This window comes from Lactuca virosa, chromosome 7 (genome assembly GCF_052849685.1).
Source record: "Lactuca virosa cultivar CGN04683 chromosome 7, Lactuca_virosa_CGN04683_v6, whole genome shotgun sequence".
Taxonomy (NCBI): Eukaryota; Viridiplantae; Streptophyta; class Magnoliopsida; order Asterales; family Asteraceae; genus Lactuca; species Lactuca virosa.
In genome coordinates this window covers 97,443,379-97,464,800 of record NC_136432.1, presented here as the reverse complement: position 1 = coordinate 97,464,800, position 21,422 = coordinate 97,443,379, and the positions used below count along the sequence as shown (strand labels likewise).

General features: G+C 33.2%; 2 protein-coding genes across 2 annotated transcripts; one reads left to right on the top strand and one right to left on the bottom strand.

Annotated features, from left to right (window-relative positions):
- Positions 1–6,387: 6,387 nt before the first annotated feature.
- LOC145124975 (protein ENHANCED DISEASE RESISTANCE 2-like) lies at positions 6,388–14,673 on the bottom strand. Its single transcript, XM_079060457.1, has 22 exons — positions 14,327–14,673; positions 14,014–14,088; positions 13,815–13,868; positions 13,541–13,606; positions 13,409–13,467; positions 13,228–13,310; positions 13,027–13,149; positions 12,911–12,945; positions 12,742–12,842; positions 12,539–12,634; positions 11,676–11,740; positions 11,432–11,503; positions 11,108–11,278; positions 10,748–10,986; positions 10,585–10,639; positions 7,825–8,000; positions 7,645–7,746; positions 7,517–7,564; positions 7,204–7,347; positions 7,029–7,124; positions 6,757–6,858; positions 6,388–6,585 (listed from the first exon to the last, which is right to left on the bottom strand). Exons 1-22 carry the CDS (start codon positions 14,549–14,551, stop codon positions 6,493–6,495), a joined length of 2,280 nt encoding a protein of 759 aa, XP_078916583.1. The 5' UTR covers positions 14,552–14,673; the 3' UTR covers positions 6,388–6,492.
- Positions 14,674–15,886: 1,213 nt separating this feature from the next.
- On the top strand, positions 15,887–20,721 carry LOC145126958 (CLP protease regulatory subunit CLPX1, mitochondrial-like). The gene is made up of 11 exons (XM_079062222.1): positions 15,887–16,043; positions 19,119–19,174; positions 19,377–19,418; positions 19,517–19,549; positions 19,689–19,745; positions 19,833–19,903; positions 19,977–20,037; positions 20,124–20,189; positions 20,344–20,406; positions 20,485–20,607; positions 20,692–20,721. Exons 1-11 carry the CDS (start codon positions 15,887–15,889, stop codon positions 20,719–20,721), a joined length of 759 nt encoding a protein of 252 aa, XP_078918348.1.
- The last annotated feature ends 701 nt before the right edge of the window (positions 20,722–21,422 follow it).

The following is a 21,422-nucleotide window of genomic DNA, read 5'->3' as shown; positions in this document are numbered from 1 at the left end:
TTAGGTTGAGGTGGTGGTGAATGTTGAGTTTCCGAAACAAAATTCGGCGAATGAGGGGGTTGTGATGGTTATGGTTGGAATTGTTGTTGTTAGAGTTGTTGTTGGAAAGCTTGATATTGTTGAAGTTGTTGTTGGAAGGCCGGGAAAGCTTGATATTGTTGTTGAGAATTGGCGATGGGTTGTGTCTAACGCAAAAGCATTATCGGGTTTGCGATTTCTAAATGTTTTTTTTTTTTTTTTTTTTTTTTTTTTTTTTTTTGGGGGTGGGGGGGGGGGGAGAGGGGGTGATTTAGTTGGGATCCATTTTGATCGATATGAAATTGTTGTGTGTGTATTGTGTATAGAGAAAAAAAAAAGAATGGTGTAAAGAAATGAGTGTAAAAATGTGGCATTTAAAAGAAGTTGTTTAAAAAATGTAGCCGTTCAACGGCTACTTTCTTCTCCTCTTCTCCCATTCGTTGTTGTCCCTCGTCTTCCCGAGCACGAAGCTCCACGACCACGACCACGACCGACCACGATAAGCCGGGGTGATGTGCACAGACCACTATCGTGGCCATGTAGACCACGAACTGGCTCGTGGTTGGTATACCGTATGGTCTAACGAATGGCCTAAACTGTAACACGACGTAAATTCCATTTAAAAAGGGAAGTAAATTTGTGGTATACTATATCGTCCTAATAAATCTTAAAAACACTGTTTGAGCTCCGTGTAATAATATTATTTTAGGAATCATATCCTATCCTTAAATTTCAATAAAACACTGAGACAAATTTCGTAACTTACTCCACAAATTATTAGATTAATTTTGTAACTTCTCACTTAAGTTGTTATGTGTCATTTGGTTTGTTAAGGTCAAACCCTTATTAACAGAGTCTATGTTTTTCTTAAAATAAATTAAATTAAATTTGGAATTTTTCATTTGTTCGATTATTCTTTTCTTTATTTTGGCATCAAGTCAAAGAGCTCATGAGACATGAAACCAACTCCCCAAATAAACAAATCAGTTGGTAGAATGATTAGTTTAAATACTTGTTAACTAAACAGTTTTCTATTAAATCATTAAAACTTTTATATATCTTCTTAATATCTATTATATAAAAGTTGATATAGATGAACAAACTGTTAATATATGCAAAATCAAATAATATAAAAATATTTGATTTCTTTTACCTAAAATGCTTTGTAATTATATATTTCCATTAATGAAAATTGATTTCAAAATAAGGCTCTAAGCAAGCCCAATCTATATCAAATAATTAGAGCTATTTTGACTCAAACTCTATCAATCTCAATTTATAAATTAATATGAGTTCATAACATATAACACGCTCAAAGAATAAGCTCATAAATATGATCTATGCTTGATTAACTTATTACCCTAATTCAAGGATCAAGATTGATTTTAAAGTAGTCTGATACTATGTTTTGAAACAACGAAAGTACATTTAAGTAACACAATTAGGAGACATCTTTCAATCAAGCTTTAACTTTTCCACAAATTCGAGACACTAATTAGTAACAGCTCCCACTAATAACCTGATTGGTTTTAGAATTTTATATTATCCCTAATACTTTTGGTTTTTATTTTTATTATCAAATATTTTTTAGAAACAAAGTTTTCTTTTAACCAATTAGTACCATCAACTCTTTTGTAAATATGATAACATATTGATTCAAAAACTGAAAAATTCCAAAACACATAAAAAGTAAGGAAGACTGGAGTTACAATATTCATAGGATATCATCATATCATGCAACATGTTATTACATCCATCTCGATATCAATGTTAAATTTTGTTCGATAGCCCTAAACTAAAATGAAATACATTTTGATGTAAAAAGAATTTGAAGTAATATCTACCTTTAAAAGAAATGGCATATGTAATATCTTAAGAAGAAAAATGAATTGAATTTGTTAAATATAGTCCTTATATATATATATATATATATATATATATATATATATATATATATATATATATATATATATATATATATATATATATATATATATATATATATATATATATATATAGGTTCATGTGAGACAGCTTAATTTTGTGAGACCGTGAGACGCAATCCTAGCCACTCATTTAGTAGATAAAAAAACATTTTTAAAATGCAAAATAATTGAAAATTTTCGAATTTTTTTTTCAAATATTTTTTTCGGAATTTATATTTTCCAAAAAAAAAATAAAAAAATACCAAAAAAAATAAAAAAAATATATTCTTTTACATATTCTAGTAGAATATTAGAATATTCGACATATCTGAAAAATATAATACAATATTCTAATATTCTAAAAATCACATTAGAATATTTACAGTGTAATATTCTATTAGAATATTTCACGTATTTTTCAAAAAAAAAAAAACGGTAATTTTTTTTTAGGTAATTAAAGTTCCGAAAATAATAATTAAAAATAGAATTTTTGGATTTTTCATTTTATTTTGCATTTTAAAATTATTTTTAGATTTGGTCTCACGGTCTCAAATATTAGCATGGTCTCAAATGAACCTGAATATATATATATATATATATATATATATATATATATATATATATATATATATATATATATATATATATATGCCGTTACCCGCGATAAATGACGGGTGCCAATAATTTCTTTCAGAAATTAGTTTTCAAAAACAATTACACAAATAATATACTACATCTAAACAATTAAAAATAAAAGATAGTGGAAACAAAATCAATAAGAATTAAACATATAAATGTACATTGTTGCCTGAAAATAAACATATATTGTTCTTTTGAGTTATTCAAAAAATAACCTAACATTTAAAAGATGAGGGTTAGAAACAAAATTTTAGGAGCATGAGACTCTTTTTATCATCGTGTAAAAAGATATACACTTCTAATTAGATTATAATTTTTATAATTTAAATTGTTTAGAAATATTTCACTTTTAGATCTTTATTGCGCATAAATACTTTAATTTGATAATAGAAATTTTGAAATACAATTTTTCTATCTTTTCGTATATTACAACATACTTTTAATAGTTACTATAAATTTTTTTTAAAACTTATTAGATTACATAATAAATCAAATACTTAATTCAATTGTTTTCGAAAAAAAATCAATTTATTTGGCTGAACTTAATCAATTTTTTATTTGATATTCGGCGAGTCAAAGATAAATGGGTATTTAGTGAAGAGTTTAAGGGTTTATGATTTAGGGCTTTCGGCTTATGTATCTGAGTTTAAAAATACGATCCAAAAAAACAGACCTAACAATCTATTATTATAACTCATCCTATGAAAATGGCCTACAAACCCAATTTGTTGGAGTGAATATTTTATTTTGTTATTATTTATTGACCATTGAATATACTATTAGAGTAATACATATGATCCATTGTTTTAATAAATACTATTAATGTTAAATTTAATTTCTATAAACTTGGTTAAACAAATACGTAAATTGTAAAGGATGTTTAGCCTTTTTCATGATCCCCACATGAATTAACCTTCATTTGCTCAATTAATTGACCTCAAAAGAATAATGCTTTGTTGTAGCATCTCCTTTGTTGTAGAATCTCACGTCGTGAGATATTGCATCTCACGCCGTGAACGCTGTCTGTGGCTAAAGGTTACCATTTTAAGTTCTTAATCCATTAAGTCCTTGAACCCATTTCATCTAGAAGATAAAGGGGACTCCTAAGGTCCATAAAAATGTTTCCTTTATGGTCATGCATGCACCATGCATCATCCAACCTCTTTCTAGGTCAAAAGTGAAGAAATGAGCTTCAATCTTTCATACATGCCTCAAATCCACACCATCTTTCAGATCTGAATAATATCATGGTCTAGGGACTCTTAGAATCCATACAGTTGCTAACTTTATGGATTTACTTCACTCAAGCATGCAGTAACATGAATATGATGGACAAAACTCTAAATCTATCCATAATAAGCAATAAAGTTGGAGCATTTGATACTTACAAATGTCCAAAAGCAGGAAAAGATGGTGATGATGATGATACTTTGCCCATCCCACCACTAGAGTACTTCTTTCTTCTTCTTCTCTTCTTCTTCAAGCTAGAAATGCACCAAAATCTTCATAAACGGATGGAAGAGGAGAGGGGAGGCGAAAAATGGTGAAAGGGAGGCTAGGGTTTCTCTCAAGATGATATAGACATGATGGAGGCTCATAAAATGCCCTAAAAACATGGAACCAACCCTTATATATGTTGAAAACCCTAAAACTTTATGGGCTTGGGCTGCACAGTTCTCATGTCGTGAGCCCCTAATGCTCACGTCGTGATCACCGTTAAAATCAACAATTCTATTTAATCGCTTCTCCCGTCGTGAGCTCCAATTGCTCACGTTGTGAGCTCAGATTTCCCCCAAATCCTTGCCAACTTCGAACAGTCATAACTTCTTTGTTTCAACTCCGTTTTCGACGATCTTTATATCCACAGAAATGTATTGAAGAGCTATACAATATCATCTAGCTATCTTGGACTAGAAACTTCTCGAACAAAAATCCATATTTCATGCAAGAACCCGGCCTATGACTTTTCCCTTTCTACCCTTCGACCTAAAACACAATTCAAGGGTTAAATCTCTTAACCAACCTTACATCCTTCCACAAGGACTAAAATTTGCCTCCTTAAGGCTTAAAACCTTACACAATCGAGTTCCGACCCACGACCCAGAAATGACAGGAAACAGGATGTTACAGTATTTGTCGTGTTTTTCGTGTTTGTCGTGTTAAGTATGATTAAATATTAATTAAATAAACTAATTGTTATTTTATGTTATCTTTTTCGTGTCATGTTGTGTTTGTCATTTTTTAATTGGTTCGTTTTCGTGTTAGTTAAAAAAAAAACACGACATCGTGTCGTGTTTGTGTTACATAAAATCTTGTTGTGTCGTGTCGTTTCAGACAAAAACACTACACGATGATCCGATTTGCCACCCCTACCAAAAACCATGAAATGGTCAGCTTTCACCACCTTTCATTTTTTATTTAAAAAAATATATATACTATACAAATATTATACTCGTTTTGTAGAGAATTAAAAACCATGAATTTTAGTATATATTTTCTTAATATTTTTTTAATAATAATAATAATAATAATAATGATAATAAATAATTAAAATTTTGAAAAAGAAAAAAAGCAAGTTGTTGTCCAATCAGGAGAGGCGAAAGAACGCGGGGAGGATACCCCTCACCTCTAAACCGCACCCAGGATGTAGTGTTACCGAGTTTGGTTCCCGCTTTCTTTCACCCATCCCGTAGTTATACCGTCCAGCCTAACAACGTAAAAGTTGATGATTGGATTTCTATATTAACATTAAAATAATGCTTTTAAACATTTATGACCAAAAAAAATGATGGTCCAGAATTCTAATGTTCCATACTTTAAAATACAAAAAAATGAAAGTTCAGAATCCAAATGTTCTACTTTGAAATACAAAACAGTTGTTGAGAATGACATATTTTGGACAAAAACATTATTTTTAAAAATCACAAATAAATTTGTTATTTGATCAAATCTTTCATTTCTAGTGGTCATTTTTTTGAATATCCATTAAAATTTTATATCTTCTTCATTATTTATATAAACAAATTGATGGTTTATCCATTAAATTAAGTGAATTAAAAATCTCATAACTCGATTATTGACACCAAAATAATTTGATGATAGGATTGACACTTTAACGGTCTTATAATACTATAAACACGAACTAGCACTTTCATGACAAACTGAAAAAGACAGTCACCCACCGTGGGGCTTTGGGGCAAGACAAAGAAATCCATAATCACTTCTTTTTAGGAAAATTAAAGTTAAAAAAAAAAAAGAAAAAAAGAAAAGAAAGACAATATTCGTGGATCAAAATTTCCCCTTTTCTCTAATATCAATCTCCTGTATATCACTGCACAATAACAAAGAAAACAATAACCGATTTTTCAAAATGGTAAACCGGTGCAATGATAACTTTTATGTTATTATTTATATAATTGAATTTGACCGTTAGAATAAGATCAAATTTCATAAAAACTATTTTAGTTTAAAATTTTTTTGGTTTAACCATCACAAATATATTTTTCTGATAGAATAAAACATTTGAGATTTTTCATATATCTCATAAACAAAAATCAGTGAGATTTTGATTTTTTTTTAAACAATGTTTATAGCTTTTTATTTTATATAAAACATTTTAGTTTGGAATTTGTTCAGTTTAACCATCTAAAGTCTAAACTGCTTGCTTTTTTTTTTTTTTTTTTTTTTGTACATTAGAAGTTTGTATTTCAAAACAAACAACTTTAATAAATAATTCACGAAAATGACCACACTTAAGGACAAAAAAAAAACAAATAAAAGAATGTAGTGTACTAAGCAGCACCTAAGTTTGATAAATTAATGAATATATCAATAATCTTTACAGTTTAATAAGTTCAATAATGGATATCTCTAGGCAATAGAGTAGAATCATAAATACCAAAATTACCCCTTAACTTTCAAGAGGAACAGCAGACTCAAGCCTCACTCTATTTAATCGTACAGTTCCAAGAATGTACTCTGGAAGTTCTGCTTGTTCCTTACCCTGAAATTTATAAACGAAAGATTACGAATCACAAGTTTTCAATATAAAGGGTAAAATCGTAATTTTTGTGTATGGGAAGCAACGGCTTCTGGGGTTTATCATTTTATGATGCAAATATTTCCAACAAAAGTTGAAAAATTTGAAGGGTATTTTAGGTATTTAACAAAAGACCTCTATTAAGATGGCAAGATCAACCACGATGCCTGTTACATATCCAAGAACGATGCCAACGACACTCCTTGCAACCGATGAGGAACCAACATCCACATCAATCTGCAAAAAGAAATTTACCAAATTGCCCTTATGCATAGTCACGTTTGACACATTCGAAGTCAACAAGATTTTCCCAATTTCATTGTTAGTAAGACCTTTTTTTTAAAACTAATTCTCATCCACAAGATTTAGCCTTTTTATAATTAGTGAAGGGTAATTTAGATATTTACCTCCAAAAAATTATCTTGTCTTAGATAATTGCATGTTACAGCTTTCCCTAATAGGCAAGCTTTTGATCCAACTGCACGTTTGACCATCCAATACCCCTGTTAAACAAAATTATCATTCAACATCATATATTTAAAAAACCCTAACAAAAAAAAAAAAAAAAGATAAAAAAAATACATCGACAATGCTTGGAATCAATTTGAATCTTGAATCACGAAAAGTGTTTGTTCCATTAATAAATCTTTCCAGCAAAGAGTCTTTGGCTATTGGCCTATCAGCAGCAAAGTAGAGAACTAGGCTGTAATTTGGCTTAGCTGGCACCTGAAAAGAAAAACCAGGGTTTTCACTATTAGCAAAAAGTCTTAAATGCCCTGATAAAATAAACGGTAGATAAATAATCTTAGATTAAAAGTGTTTCCAAGGAAGGGCAATATGGTCATTTTACATCATACGGGATGTGTTTATACTTCAGTTAAAGCTTAACTCATACTTGCAAGTTCATGACCAGAACAAATGGAAGTTTTTTCCCGGCATCCGACTGTAACAAGAAAATGGAAACTATATTAGTTTTGGAGTTGTATTTTTACCATTTTACCCTTTCTATATATGGAAAGATACCTGGACAAGGCATTTGGGATGCAAAGCAACCTTGCCTACCGGATTGTCAACTTTAAACCAATCAACTGCTACGAGTCTCAAAAGGGGATTCCCTCCAGCTACCTGAAACAGATTTTTGAAAAATGTGAAATTACATATCTACCCCTAACATGACAAGACTAATGAGAGGTAAAGTTTCACCTTAGCATTATTTTGCAAGTATGTCTTTCCTCTTATCATAAACCCTTTCCCATTTGGAGATGTCCAACAATTTGTGTCACTTTCACTCTTCCCTTCAGACATAGATCCAGGAAGTTGACTAGGATCAACTGTAATTGGAGATGAAAGTGGATCTAATTCACCATCAGCACACGGATCTGATCAAATTAAAGAAAATGATTATATTATTATATATAACTAGGCATAATTTGTAAATTTTCTATTAGGTAGGGACCATTTTTGTAATTTTTTAAACACGTGGACTGTTTCTGTAAAAAAAATAATAATGCACAAGGACCTTTTATGTAATGTACATAGACAATTTTTGTAATTTATTTTCTACATAGAGACTAAACCTGCCAACGTACGAAAGTCTTAAACACATGGACCGTTTCTGCAAGAAAAACTGCACAGGGACCTTTTCTGTAAATTACAGGGACATTTTTTGTAATTCATTTTGTACACAAGGACCAAAACTGTCAACATACAAAAGTGTTGTGGTCAAAATGAACATTCCACACAAAAGACCAAAGGTGCTAATTTTCTAAACTTATTGGTAAGGTCATTTGTGGTTAAAGTGTAAAATAAGAAACTTTTGCTTGTGGCCAAAGTATGAAAAGACAAAAGTATACTATTCATAAACCAATTGGTTTTAATATATAGCATCATAGTTGTTAAACTCGTACGAGTCACGAGTTGACTCGTACGAGACGAGCCATTTGATACCCAAAACGATTCAACTCGTAAGGTGACTCGTTTTTTGTCTAACTCGTAAAAAATTTCCGGTTCAAGTATTGACTCGGACCGAGTCGAGTTGGCTCGTAAATCGGACGAGTCATGAAACCTGTGCCTTACTTTCGTTTATCCGAAGGTTAAAGTTATTATCCAGTAGTTAAGGCTATTATCCTGTGCCTTACTTTCTTTTCTTAAATTGAACTTCATGTCCGCTTTTTCTTTTCTTAAACTGCACTTCTTGTCTGCTTTTTCTTTTTTCCTAACATTCTTCATTTCCTAAAACTTCTTCTTCTTTACCTTTCCTGTGATTCTTCTTCACTTTTCCTGCGATTCTTCTTCTTCACTTTTCCTGCGATTCTCCTTCACTCCTTCATCACTTCACAATCACTTAACAAGTAAGGTTTCTTTCTTCTTTTTCAGTTTTTTGTATAAGATTATGGGAATGAATGTGAATAAATTTGTTGCATCAGTTTTTTTTATCGCAAAGATTCGAATTTTCTGGGACAAAAGCAGTCCCCGTGGGTACTTTCAAAATATTTTGTTTTTTAAACATATTTGAGTTAGTCTTCATTTCGAGGAGAACTTTAATGCCGATAAAGAAGTTAAATGCAGATTGAATGATGTCATTGAAAGGATGTATGATAGGCCAACAATGGTGACAATTCATGAACAACTTGTAAAGTTCAATGAGAGCATCGTGATGTTTGGGATATCCGCAGCCGTGCTAATAAGAAAGAAAATGCAACCTGGTGAATTTTAGGAAAAACATAACCTGATAAAATATATAATAATTACATTATTACTTATTACTCATTTGTTTCAATAAATTGTAGCTAAATGGTGGTTAAGTTATGGAGACAAGTGCCCTGAACTTCAACATCTTGTTATTTGTGTGTCTTGAGCCTCACATGTAGTGCCACCGGATGTGAGAGAAAACCGGAGCACTTTTGACCATATACACTCCCAAAAGAGGAACTGTTTGGAGCAACAAAGGTTGAATGCATTGGTGTTTGTGAAATATAACGTCAACCTTGATATACGACTTCATTTGTTTCATTAAATTCTAGCTAAATGGTGGTTAAGTTATGGAGACGAGTGCCCTGAACTTCAACATCTTGTTATTCGTGTGTCTTGAGCCTCACATGTAGTGCCACCAGATGTGAGAGAAAACCGGAGCACTTTTGACCATATACACTCCAAAAAGAGGAACTGTTTGGAGCAACAAAGGTTGAATGCATTGGTGTTTGTGAAATATAACGTCAACCTTGATATACGACTTCAAAAGAGAAAAGAAAGAGGGGAGACCCATGATCCAATATGTTTGTCGGACATGGAGGTGGATGATGAATGGATTATCGAAAAGGAGGATGTATGTCTCTCCGAAGATATCTCATGGATGGATGTTCATAAAGGTTTAAAGAGGATGAAGAAACTGGTACTAATAAAAGGAAAAGAGGTAAATTATACAAATGGATAATTATATATTATAATATTAATAAGTATCAAGTTTAATAAATACAAGCTTTACTTGTTTGTAGGACCAATGAACTTGAGCAAAGTGCCTAATGTTAAAGACAAAGCTAAAAGCCAACTTGTTCACTTAGATGAGACTTAGATGATATTGGTTTCCATGAGACAATAATGGTTGAAGATGAGGATGATGATGACCACTTTATCCTGAAGTTAAATTTTATGATTCAAACACACTAAGTCTTTTTGTTATTTGCTTTGTTAATAAATCACTAGTTATTTTTTGATACTTTATGACATGTATGACCCTAACTAATGAATTTGTAACATATTAGTAAATGTGCTTAAATATTGGGCTTATATTTTGTTTACACATGATGTTATATATAATTTTTAGTGTCATGACTCTTACGAGTCGAGTCAAAAGTTAAAATTTAGGATTTCGAGTCACCACTTAACAACTAATGTATAGCATAATTTATTTGGATAAGATTAAAATTTAATCTAAAAAAAAATGATCCGAAATGAAATTGGCACCTGGGACCCTATTTGGATTCGAGAAGGAAGCTGTCTGCAACATAATACTCGATCCCTTGTAAAATTTAAAAAAAAAAATAGAATTAGTCAAATATATTAAATGAGTACGTTTTTGTAGAAATTGAAGAAAGCTTGAAGAAAGGAAAAAAAAAAAAAAGTAAACCTTGGTGTCAAGTGGAGCATCATCATAATCACTATCATCATCATCTGATGATGAGTAAGCGGAAATCGCATCATAAAATTGATCAGCAATTTCATCTTCTTCATATTCACTAGTGGGTGACGAAACTTCATTTTGTGAAACTGTGGTGGATGATGTTGATGATGATGATGATGATTCATGTTTGGGTTCTTCAGGCTTTGCATTGGGTACATACTTTGTGTCAAGGTACGACTTTAAACCTGAAAGACACATAATACAAAATTAATTAATTCAACCTAAAATCAATTATCAATGGACATTTCGGTTGTATAATTATAAGTTGTTGAGATTATCGATGTGAGAAATTAAAAAAATACTTACCCGATGCTTGGTTCAATAAGGCATAGGGAATCGTCTTTTCAAACTTTGAAGATTGATTATTCTTCCATTTCGACCAGCTTCTAGAATGTACCTCTAACATATGTGTTACGAGACATCTACCACCATTTGAAGGCACATTTGTTGTTAAGTTCTTGATCTCCCAAGTTGATGCTGATGAAAATTTCAAAATCCATTAATAATAAAAACCGAATTCACCTTTGTAAATGGTAGATAGATATGATATAAAGTTCCTTTTTGTCAATTTCTGTGAAATAATAATAATAATAATAATAATAATAATAATAATAATAATAAGTTTCTTACGGCTGACTTTTGTTCGCTGATATCCTGATCGTGGAGGTTTCTTTTTATGTACTGCAGGGAAGTGTAAGATTGCTGCAACATAAGTTTAAAACTCAGTAATTAGAGAATATTGCATTTATAATTTTATATATCCTTTTTTTATAAATTTGCTGGCATTTATATTTTTTCTTCGATTTCCTCAAATAATTTCTTTAAGATCATTTACTTTTTACTTACCATAAAAAGTAAAGAAAATTTTACTTACTGTATGCTCCATCTTGATCACGAAACCATTGCCTCGAGAATATGAAATCGCGCTTACATTTCCACCTACAAGAATAACACCCGAGTTGATGCTAATAATATATAATGGCAAAGTATGTTGATGTAAAAAAATATAATGAATTTACAACATTCGCACTTAGAATTTTATTTATTAAGCATGGCTTGATTGTTACCAATCAACTAGTAAAAAGATCAATGAAATTGTATTATATATATGACTTTAAATATCTAGATCATTGTTGAAGTCGAAGCAGTTGATACATTTCGTTTATTATTAGAATATGGTTTTTATTTGGATTTGCAAGACACTTGTAGATGGAATTTAGTTTCTAGTTTCAAATTGGATAAATTTGTAAATTTTTAATTAGGCATGGGCTATTTTTCTAATTGTTTTAAACACATGGACGAAAGAGTAATATTTAAACACATGAACAATTTCTATAAAAAAAATATATATGTAGGGACCTTTCCGGTAGATTACAAGGAGAGTTTTTGTAATATATTTTCTACACACCAAACCATCATAACATACAAAAGTATTGTTGCCAAAATCTAAAACCCAAACATAAAAAGATGCACAGGGATCATTTTGTAAATTAAAGGGACAACTTTATTAATTTATTTTCTACACAGAAACAAAACTTACCAACATATGAAACTATTATAGAAGTCTAAAACCCAAAAGTTTACTATTCATATCATAGGCTAGTTGCTTTTTGTTATATATAATAATTTAGTTTGTCTTTGAATTCAAATGTTATGTGTATTGGTTCTTTAACATGTTGTGACAAGTTATATATGTTTAACATCATAACTTCATATATATTATGTATAACAGTGTACCTATTTATATGTCTAGGATCATAAGACCCATAAACAACATCAGAATTTCCACTTATAGAATCTACTAACTCCAAATCACTTGTCAATGCATCCCACCTACATATATACATGTCATCAGAATTCCATGTATGGAATATGGATAAATAAATAAATCTTGAATACAAGTAACATCAAAAAAATATATTATTTTAACATTAGCATACTCATATCTTTGATGTCGATCAAGGCTCAATATCACCTCAAAGGCAGAATCTGGACTCACATCCATAATACCAACAGCCTTCACTAGGACACCTTTATTACCCTGAAAATTTAGGGTTTAGGGTTGAGGGTTTAAGGTATATAATATATCTGAAAAGAAAATGTAAGCACCTTATAAATAGACGCATCCTCAAAGATTCTGACACCTGAAATCCAACATATGATCAATTAAGATTTTCGATATTTGAAATTTTTGTAAATCCACTATTCAAGAGACTCTAGGGTACCACGGAGTGTGCGAACACATTTCCATTCATGCCCTTCGATGACATCAGCAACATCGCCTTCACAGAACTCAACATTCTTATTACTTCCACTCAAGCTTAATGATCTACGAACAAGTGACTCGCCTATAAAAAAATGAAGGAATGAAAAAATAATTTTTTATCATGTAAGGGGTAATAACGTCATTTTTTTTAAAAGCATACCGCGTTTTATACTTATGAGCCTCTTTAGACCACTAGCGTATCGCTTTACCCTATTGCGAGGACCTTGTCGTTCAAGATCAATCCTTTACAAAATAAATAAAATAGTGAGACATAAATATATAAGGAGAAGACTCTATATGAAAATAATTAAATAAAAATGAAATGTGTGTTTTTAACATACTCGCTCTCCTTGCTTAATTTGTTTCTTGTATTAGAGGTTTGAGAAAGCTCTAATTCGGCCTATTAAATAAGAAATATGAAATGATTTTATTATATTGAAATATTTGTAGTAAAGTTTGCAATTATCTGTTACCTGTTTCTTTGCTTGTTCTAATGCTTCCATCCATTTTCGGGTTTCTCCAGCTGTAGCACAACCAATCTTGCAAACACATTATGAAGCAAATTGGATATTATGACATTGTACTTTCATTTTTTTTTTCTTATTAGACAATTGAAGTACAATGTTGTAATGAGATGAAATAAAGTAGGATGCGATAATAAATAAACATATGAAAGTGTGTAGCTATTTCTTGTCTTTAACCCTATAATTGTACTCTTGTAAGTTAGAATGTGTAAGTGTAACTTACTTCTCCTTTTTTCTCCTCATCTAGTCGATTGGAGAACTTCAAAACATAAAGATCCTGAAAATATGAAATTTAAAGCAGACACGTAAACTTCAATTGATAACTTGAATTACAATCTACAGCTATAGACAAGAGAAATTAATAAAAAAAGGTCAAATTATTAGCAAATAAGGAACATGGTTTAAGAATTTAAGGTGCTTACACCATCATTGACTTTCCGACATCCTAGCTCCTCCAGCTTAAGTGTGTGGCCAACAACACCCCTTCGTATTGGTTTCTGCATGAACATGCTAACATGAATATATGTTCTTTACTAACAATGATTTAATCCTTTTATGGGTTTAATTGAATGCAGAAACAAGTGAAACCCTAACGCAAAAATAATGCAAATATGTTGTTTTCGAAATTCGAACCCTAGACAATGGCTACAATGTGTGTATATGATCAGGATGTAAGGAAATGAATGAAAATGGGGTGAAAAGAATTATAGAATACGAGATTGTGTAAAAACATACAGTGCCTGAATGTTCATGAGGATCGCGCTTATACATCATCACGTATTTTCCCTTAATATGTAGAAATCGACGATTACAGGATTCGCGTTTGATGGAATTGGTGCCCAGATGATAAACCCATCCGGAGTGTTCAAACTTAGAGCGACTACTACCAACATTCTTCTCCTCCGGTCCACTATCTCCTCCACTTCCCGACGATCCACCACCACCTTCGCTCGTTCCCATTTCTCCCGCCAAAAATTTGGGGCGTCTTTTCAGATCCTAGAATCCGAAAGTATGAGAGAGAAAGAGACTGTGTAAACTTTGTACCCGACGTGTATGGTGGTTGTTGTTGTTCATGAAATCCACCGATTCCCATGGCGGAGGGAAGAAAAATATGGATTTTTATGGACCGTTGGAAGTTGGTGCATGACAATGGCGGAGAATAGTGGTATATCAATGAACGGGGTAACCGCTGTCTCCGGTTTATTAGTCTTAAAACCGGTTTGCATTGCACGATTTTATAGTTGACAAAGTTATATAAATGGTCCTTGTGCTTTACGAAATATCACAACTTTAGTCCCTACTAATTTGTTTGATACGAATGGTCCCTATGGTTTCTAAAACATACAAGGTTGGTCCTAGACCATATGAAATGACCTTTTTACATTTTAATTTCTTTCAGATTTTTCTTATATAATTTCAATTGATTTTAATTAAAAAAATGAATGTCAAATTGGGTCCACCAAACCCATTTCTCTCTCAACCTTTACCATCTTCCCGTTTTTCTTTCTGGATCGAATGACAATCATACAGGTATCGCCAATGCTTGATGCTTCCCCCTTATATATTGACGACAAACCTTCCCTACAACATCATCGATGAACCAACACACACCCCACTACTCAGTAAAAGTCACAACATCATCCATTGATTGACAACAACTTACCAGTTGAATACCTTCGATCAAAATCATTAAGATACCAAAAAACAGCAAAGTTTTGATTTCTTCTTCCCCGTTTTTTCCTTTGGAGTTCAGTTCCGATTTCCACTTCCCCATCTCTTAGAGAAAATCTAATTTCAGTTCTGGTTTTAACAGCAAGGCGCACTACAAACAACATGTTATTTAGTGGCATATATTTTTAATGACACATATATGATGTGCCACTATATCATGTTTTTAGTGGCATATTCTATGTGTCACTATTAAAATTAGAGGATTTAGTGGCACTTAACATTTTATGTCACTAATATTCATAACTATTAGTGGCATAATGTTTTAATATGCCACTAAAAGTTTTATTTTTTGAAAAAATTATATAATGAAATTATTATAACAATAAGAATAAATCATAAAATGGTCCCTAATCTTTACGGAAATTACAATTTTGGTCCAAAAATTCCATGATCTTCACTTTGTTATCCTTATGTTTTATCTTTTTACCGTCTTAATTAGTATGTATACCTTTTTGTTTTTAATCCCCTAAAATACGAAGCTGATAGTCTGATACATACACATCAATTTTTTACAAATAGAAAAATTTACCCCTTGCTTCGTTTTCTAATCCCCCCTCCTAAGAAATGATCCAAACAATCGGTACAATCGACACAACAACTCACACCATCGCCCCTGCTCTACCAGTTACCATCGTTCCTGCTGCATCAGCGTCGTCATGGATTAGCAGTTCTTCTCTCTTCCTCCTAATTCCAACCACACGAGAACTCCCCATTCGACTAGGTATATGCTTTTTTCTTTAATTATGTTATTTTTTTTAATACATTTCAAATCAACAGTTGAATTCTGCTTGGAGAATCTTGTAATTAGTTGTTTTGATTCAATTAGAGCTATAAAGTTTAAATCACGTTTAACTCAAATCAAATAAGAGATTCGTAACCAGATGAGGGCTTGTTTCAGTTCGTTATTAGGGTTTATCTATCTAAAAATCACATGTCACACCTATTCTCCATGTGCTACTTGTAGCCACCATAGATTACGAACCCCCACCCTTTCTTTGGATTGATTCAAGGCCTGGGACGCATTGTGTATCTGTAACGCCCTGTTCTAAATTACTCAATTATAGAATTTTCAGAGGCCAAGGCTAGGGGCGTTCTAGTCTTTTAAGAGTCCTAGAGGTATTATTCGAGAAGGTTTTGGGCCAGGGAGTGTTGTTAGACGCGTAGAGCTTCTCGCCACCTTTCCGTGGATATAAAGTTCATCGGAAACGGATCTAGAATGAAGGAGTTATGACACTTTGAAGATATTGACATTTATGGCCCTTAATGGAAAAGTTTACAAGGCAGTCCCTAGCATGCACAAAGTGCACGCGTGTTTAGCTGGGTACGCCTAGCGTAAGGCTGGTGTACGCCCAGCGTAGCGGGGCAAAAGATCGCGGGTTTTTAAGGCGTACGCCCAGCGTACGAGAATTATGCCCAGCGTACGCTAACGGCCTCTAAACCCTATTTTTAGGAGTGCTACTATATAAAGAACATAATGGCTTCAACCCTAGCCCCCATATCAGCCTCCCCAACCTCAGAAGAAACCCTAGAACGTCCCAACCTTCATTTTGTGAGATCTTGACCTTGAAAAGCTTATTTTGGTGGTTTAAAGCTTGGAAGAGAAAAGAAGAAGATTGGCAAGGAGGAACCTTGGAAGCTAGAGCTTATAGATCTGGGATAAGTGCTTCATTTCGGACCTCTACAAGGTAAAAAGTTTTGAGCTTGATGATTATTCTCTTAGATCTCTCTTAGTACAAGTTTATGGACTTTTAGGTCCCAAGAATGGGTCTTTGAGACTTAAGCATGTTTCTAAGACCAGGGTTGCCTCCCTTAGAGTCATATGTGTCCCATAAGCACTAAAGTTCCAACCTTTAGGACTTATATGAGTTCAAGCATGGGTTAAGACCTTCATCCATGGAAATAGATTATGGTTTTTGGAGTTGGGGCTTATGTGAGTCAAGGAAGCCATAAAGTAAGCAACTTTATGGTTTAAGACGTGAAATAAGACTTGGATCTGAGTTGGTAGCTTCTGAATCGAGGTATTCAGCTCTTAATAGAGAAAGGACTTAACAGAGCATTACGCCGAGCGTACGTGCAGGTACGCCCAGCATACACGTCATCGAGCCTGTACGCCCATCGTATATTGAATTACGCCCCGCGTAACGCTACGAGTTTGGGCCTTGAGTATTTGGGCCTCGGTGTGGGCTGTGCTTTGGACTTTGGATCTTTGGGCCTTAGTGGGCCATCAGGAGTCAGGGAATATGGGCCAAGTATGGGTGTTGGGCTTAGGGTAAGGCCCAATAAAGATATTGGGCCCAATGTAGCAAATTGGGCCATTAGTGGGCTTGGGAAGCCTACCTAGGGTTTGGGCCTTTATATATTATGCTTGGGCCTTAGTTATGGACTACATTGGGGTAGGGGTAAAATAGTAATCTTACCCTGAGAAAAGACTATGATATTGAGCTAAGTAATATTATGATCTTGGTAGCTCGGGGAGCCGAGGAAGCAGCAGTCGGGGAATTTCCAGTCAGCAGTAGAGGGTTATCAGCAAGTTCAGCAGTGCAGGTGAGTTTCCCTTTGTGTGGATGGGTCTACGGCCACAATGCCGACCCATGTAGTTATGAGTAGGAAGACCCGGGGGTTAGCCTTAGGCACTGTTTGCTAGTATGATATTCAGGACCAAGGTCCAATGTCGGGCGGGTGCCCAAGGAATGGTTTGCATGATAGAGTATACTTGTTGTCTATGTGATACATGTATGTGCCTGGTAGGGAGGTGAGTGTGGGCGAGGTCCCGTATCTCACCAATAGCAGAGTATGGACGGTGTTCCATATCTCATTAGCAGCAGAGCAGGGGCGAGGCCCAAGTTAGGAAAAGAGTGAGTGTGGGCTGGGCCCGTATCTCACTATCAGAAGGAGTGTGAACGGGGTTCCACGACTCATCAGTAGCAGGACAAGGGCGAGGCCATAGAATGGGATTCAGTAGTATATGTTCAGTTATGTGTTGTGGTATGTTTATGTGTTAGTATATGTTAGCGGGCGGGGCCCAGAGACAGGCGGGGCCTAAGAGAAACAGATCTGTATCCAAGCGGGGCTCGAAGCCAGGCGGGGCCGTTGTAGCGGGCGAGGCCCGAGATAGTGGGCGAGGCCCGAAGTAGCGGGCATGGCCCAGTATTTACAGTATGTGATTATGCAGGGTATGTGGTAGGTTGGGGAACTCACTAAGCTTCGTGCTTACAGTTTTCAGTTTTGGTTTCAGGTACTTCCAGTAGCGGAGGGAAGAGCTCGGGATGATCGCATGGCACACACCATAGTTAGTCAGCCTGGGATGTTTTACTCTGATGAAATGAACAAGTGTTTTGGAAATGAAACTATGATTTGTCATATAAACCTTTTTGTATGTTTGAATGACTTAACGCTATGAATTAGTAATGTTTTAAAAGAAATTTTTGGACTCGAAATTTGGGATGTTACAGTATCTCCCACCCTTCTCTGTCGATCTAAAGATGATTGCACAACCAAACAATATCATGGATTGAGATAATCGTGCGATTTTGGCTGAAAGGAGAACTAAGTTTGTGATGTTGGTTAGGGCTGAACATGATGAAGGCGTAGAGGAGCTTGAAGATGATGGCATATGATGTGCTGGTTGTTTCAATCAAGTATCCATCTATTACACAGGTACCTAACAGGAAATTACCCCACCATTTTCCTTGGAAAATTGAGTTTAGATGTTCCCTTTTTCCAGTGTGTCATTCTTCTCCTCTGTTTTAATTCGAATCACATCCCTTCTTTTATCTTTTTTTTTTTCGAATTACAGGTGTGGGTTGTGAAATGGCGATGAAGACTGATTTGTGGTTGCTTATCGGAGATGTGGTTATGTGATTGTTAGATACTATATATGCTTACTACATTCAAGTCCATGATATACTTTGCTAAAACTAAGGTTAGATACTAGTAATGGATATTAATATCATCATATTCCTTTCCATATCCCTTTAAAAAAAGGATAAAGAATGTCCATACAAGTTAATAAACTATTTGATTCGGTAGTAGTCACATTATCTATTTTCAACAGGGTATTGTGTATATAGATGAAGTTGAGAAGATTACAAAGAAGGTTTTAATTTTGCTTTAGATTATTCACATGTCAAGGCTCAAGTTTACCATAATGTTGAATGTTATAATAATGTTTCTTAATATTTTTTTTTTCACAAGATGAAATTAATAACATTATTAGAGATGTTTCTGGTAAGGATGTCCAATAGGCATTATTAAAGATGCTAGAAGGGACTGTATCTTCTTGGTATTCCTTATATCCATTGTATTAGTTTTATTATGTCTAAAAATGGAAATTTCATTAATTTTATTAGAATTGACCTTTATACAGGTAGTTAATGTCCCTGAAAATGGTGCACAGAAACATCCTAGAGGAGACAACATTTGGGTAAATAAAAGAAAATCTCTTTAATTTACTAGTTTGTAAAGTAAATCAAATTATGAATGTTTGATACTATAAGGATATTTGTTACAGATTGATACCAAAGTCATCTTGTTTATTTATGGGGTTGCCTTTATAGATGTTGAAAAAACCATTTCAGAAAGGTAGCATTTACTAAGTACTCTTTGGTGTTCCTATATCATATTATAAATATAATATTATTCTAGAATTTTCAAGTACACAGATTTTATTTTCAGATGCCAAGATTCTTCTATTGACTTCGTCTTTATTGGAGATTGTAAGTCCCTTTTCTTCCATAAGTGTATGTGTTTGGATATAGTGTTGTATGGATGGATTTGGTTGGTGTTTGTTTATGTTTGTTAGGTTGGAAGTAGTGATCTTATTGCATATGGTCTCATACATGAATGTGTCATAAGGTTTCCAATTCTTGTCAATTTATTAGCTCTTACATATCCTCAACATGTCCAGATACCTTTTCATTAATGGTAGGCATTAAGTGGTTTTAATATGTCTATTTCTTTTTGTTCTCATTAAGTGTTGTATGGCTAAAGTAAAGTGGATGAATAAATAATAATTTTTATAGGTGCTAACTGATCCAAAGAATCCGTTAGGGAAACAATACAAGAAGTTATTTAAGATTAATGAAGTAAGTATTCTTTCATCTTAATACATTTACTAATGGAAAATGTTGTTAATTGTTTATCATTATTATTATTATTTACAGGTTAACCTACATTATACAGAAAATGCTTTGAGAGTAATTGCAAGAAAAGAAATAACTAAGAACACTGATGCTCGTGGTTTGAGGGCCTTATTGGAAAATAAATTGATAGATGACATGTCTAAGGTTTGTAGCTAAACTCTTGTGCCTAAAATAAAACCTTTTTCTTTTTATCAAATGATAGAATGATAATTTGTGAATGTATTGCAGATTCCTGATGAGAGAACATGTAAAGAATAATAGATGATGTGGTAGTTAATGAGGAGACAGTTGGAATTGATGTACCAGGTTCTGGTGCTAAAATCCTCCATGGGCAAGATTCTCTTGCCCATTATCTCTCATAGCGTTACATGTAACGTAAAAGGTTATACTATTTTTATTAATTAACATTTTAAAAATGCTCTAATGTAACTATAAAAGATTTACGGTTGTATTTCTATTTGTAGACGAGCGTAGATAAAGAGGCAAATGGTGGGGCTGAGGCGGAAATGGGGGTGAAGATGGAGTTGGAGGCAGAGGCAGAGTTGCCTTCTATTGATGCCATGTAAATCATGGGATGTATCACCTTGTGTATGTATAAGACAATATATACTAATTTAAGCTCTAATGAGAAACATTAATTTAGTAATTATATTATATTGGATGCTTTCATCATTTTCAAAAACAGTTGGATTGTCATGATTTTTGACACATAAAAAGTACAACAAAATATTTTTTTGTATTGTGGTAAACAAAAAGTGTCACTAAAAATAGCATCAATTCTTGAAGCAAATGAGCATTCAGTGGCACACAATATGTCACAACAAACTTTTCTTCTATTGTGACAAATTAAAAAATGTCACTAAAAACATAAAAACTGCAGCGGAAAAAACAAAAGGTGTCACTATAGGGTTTTAGTGGGAGCGTTTCTAGTGACACTTATTATGTGTGTCGCTGATTAG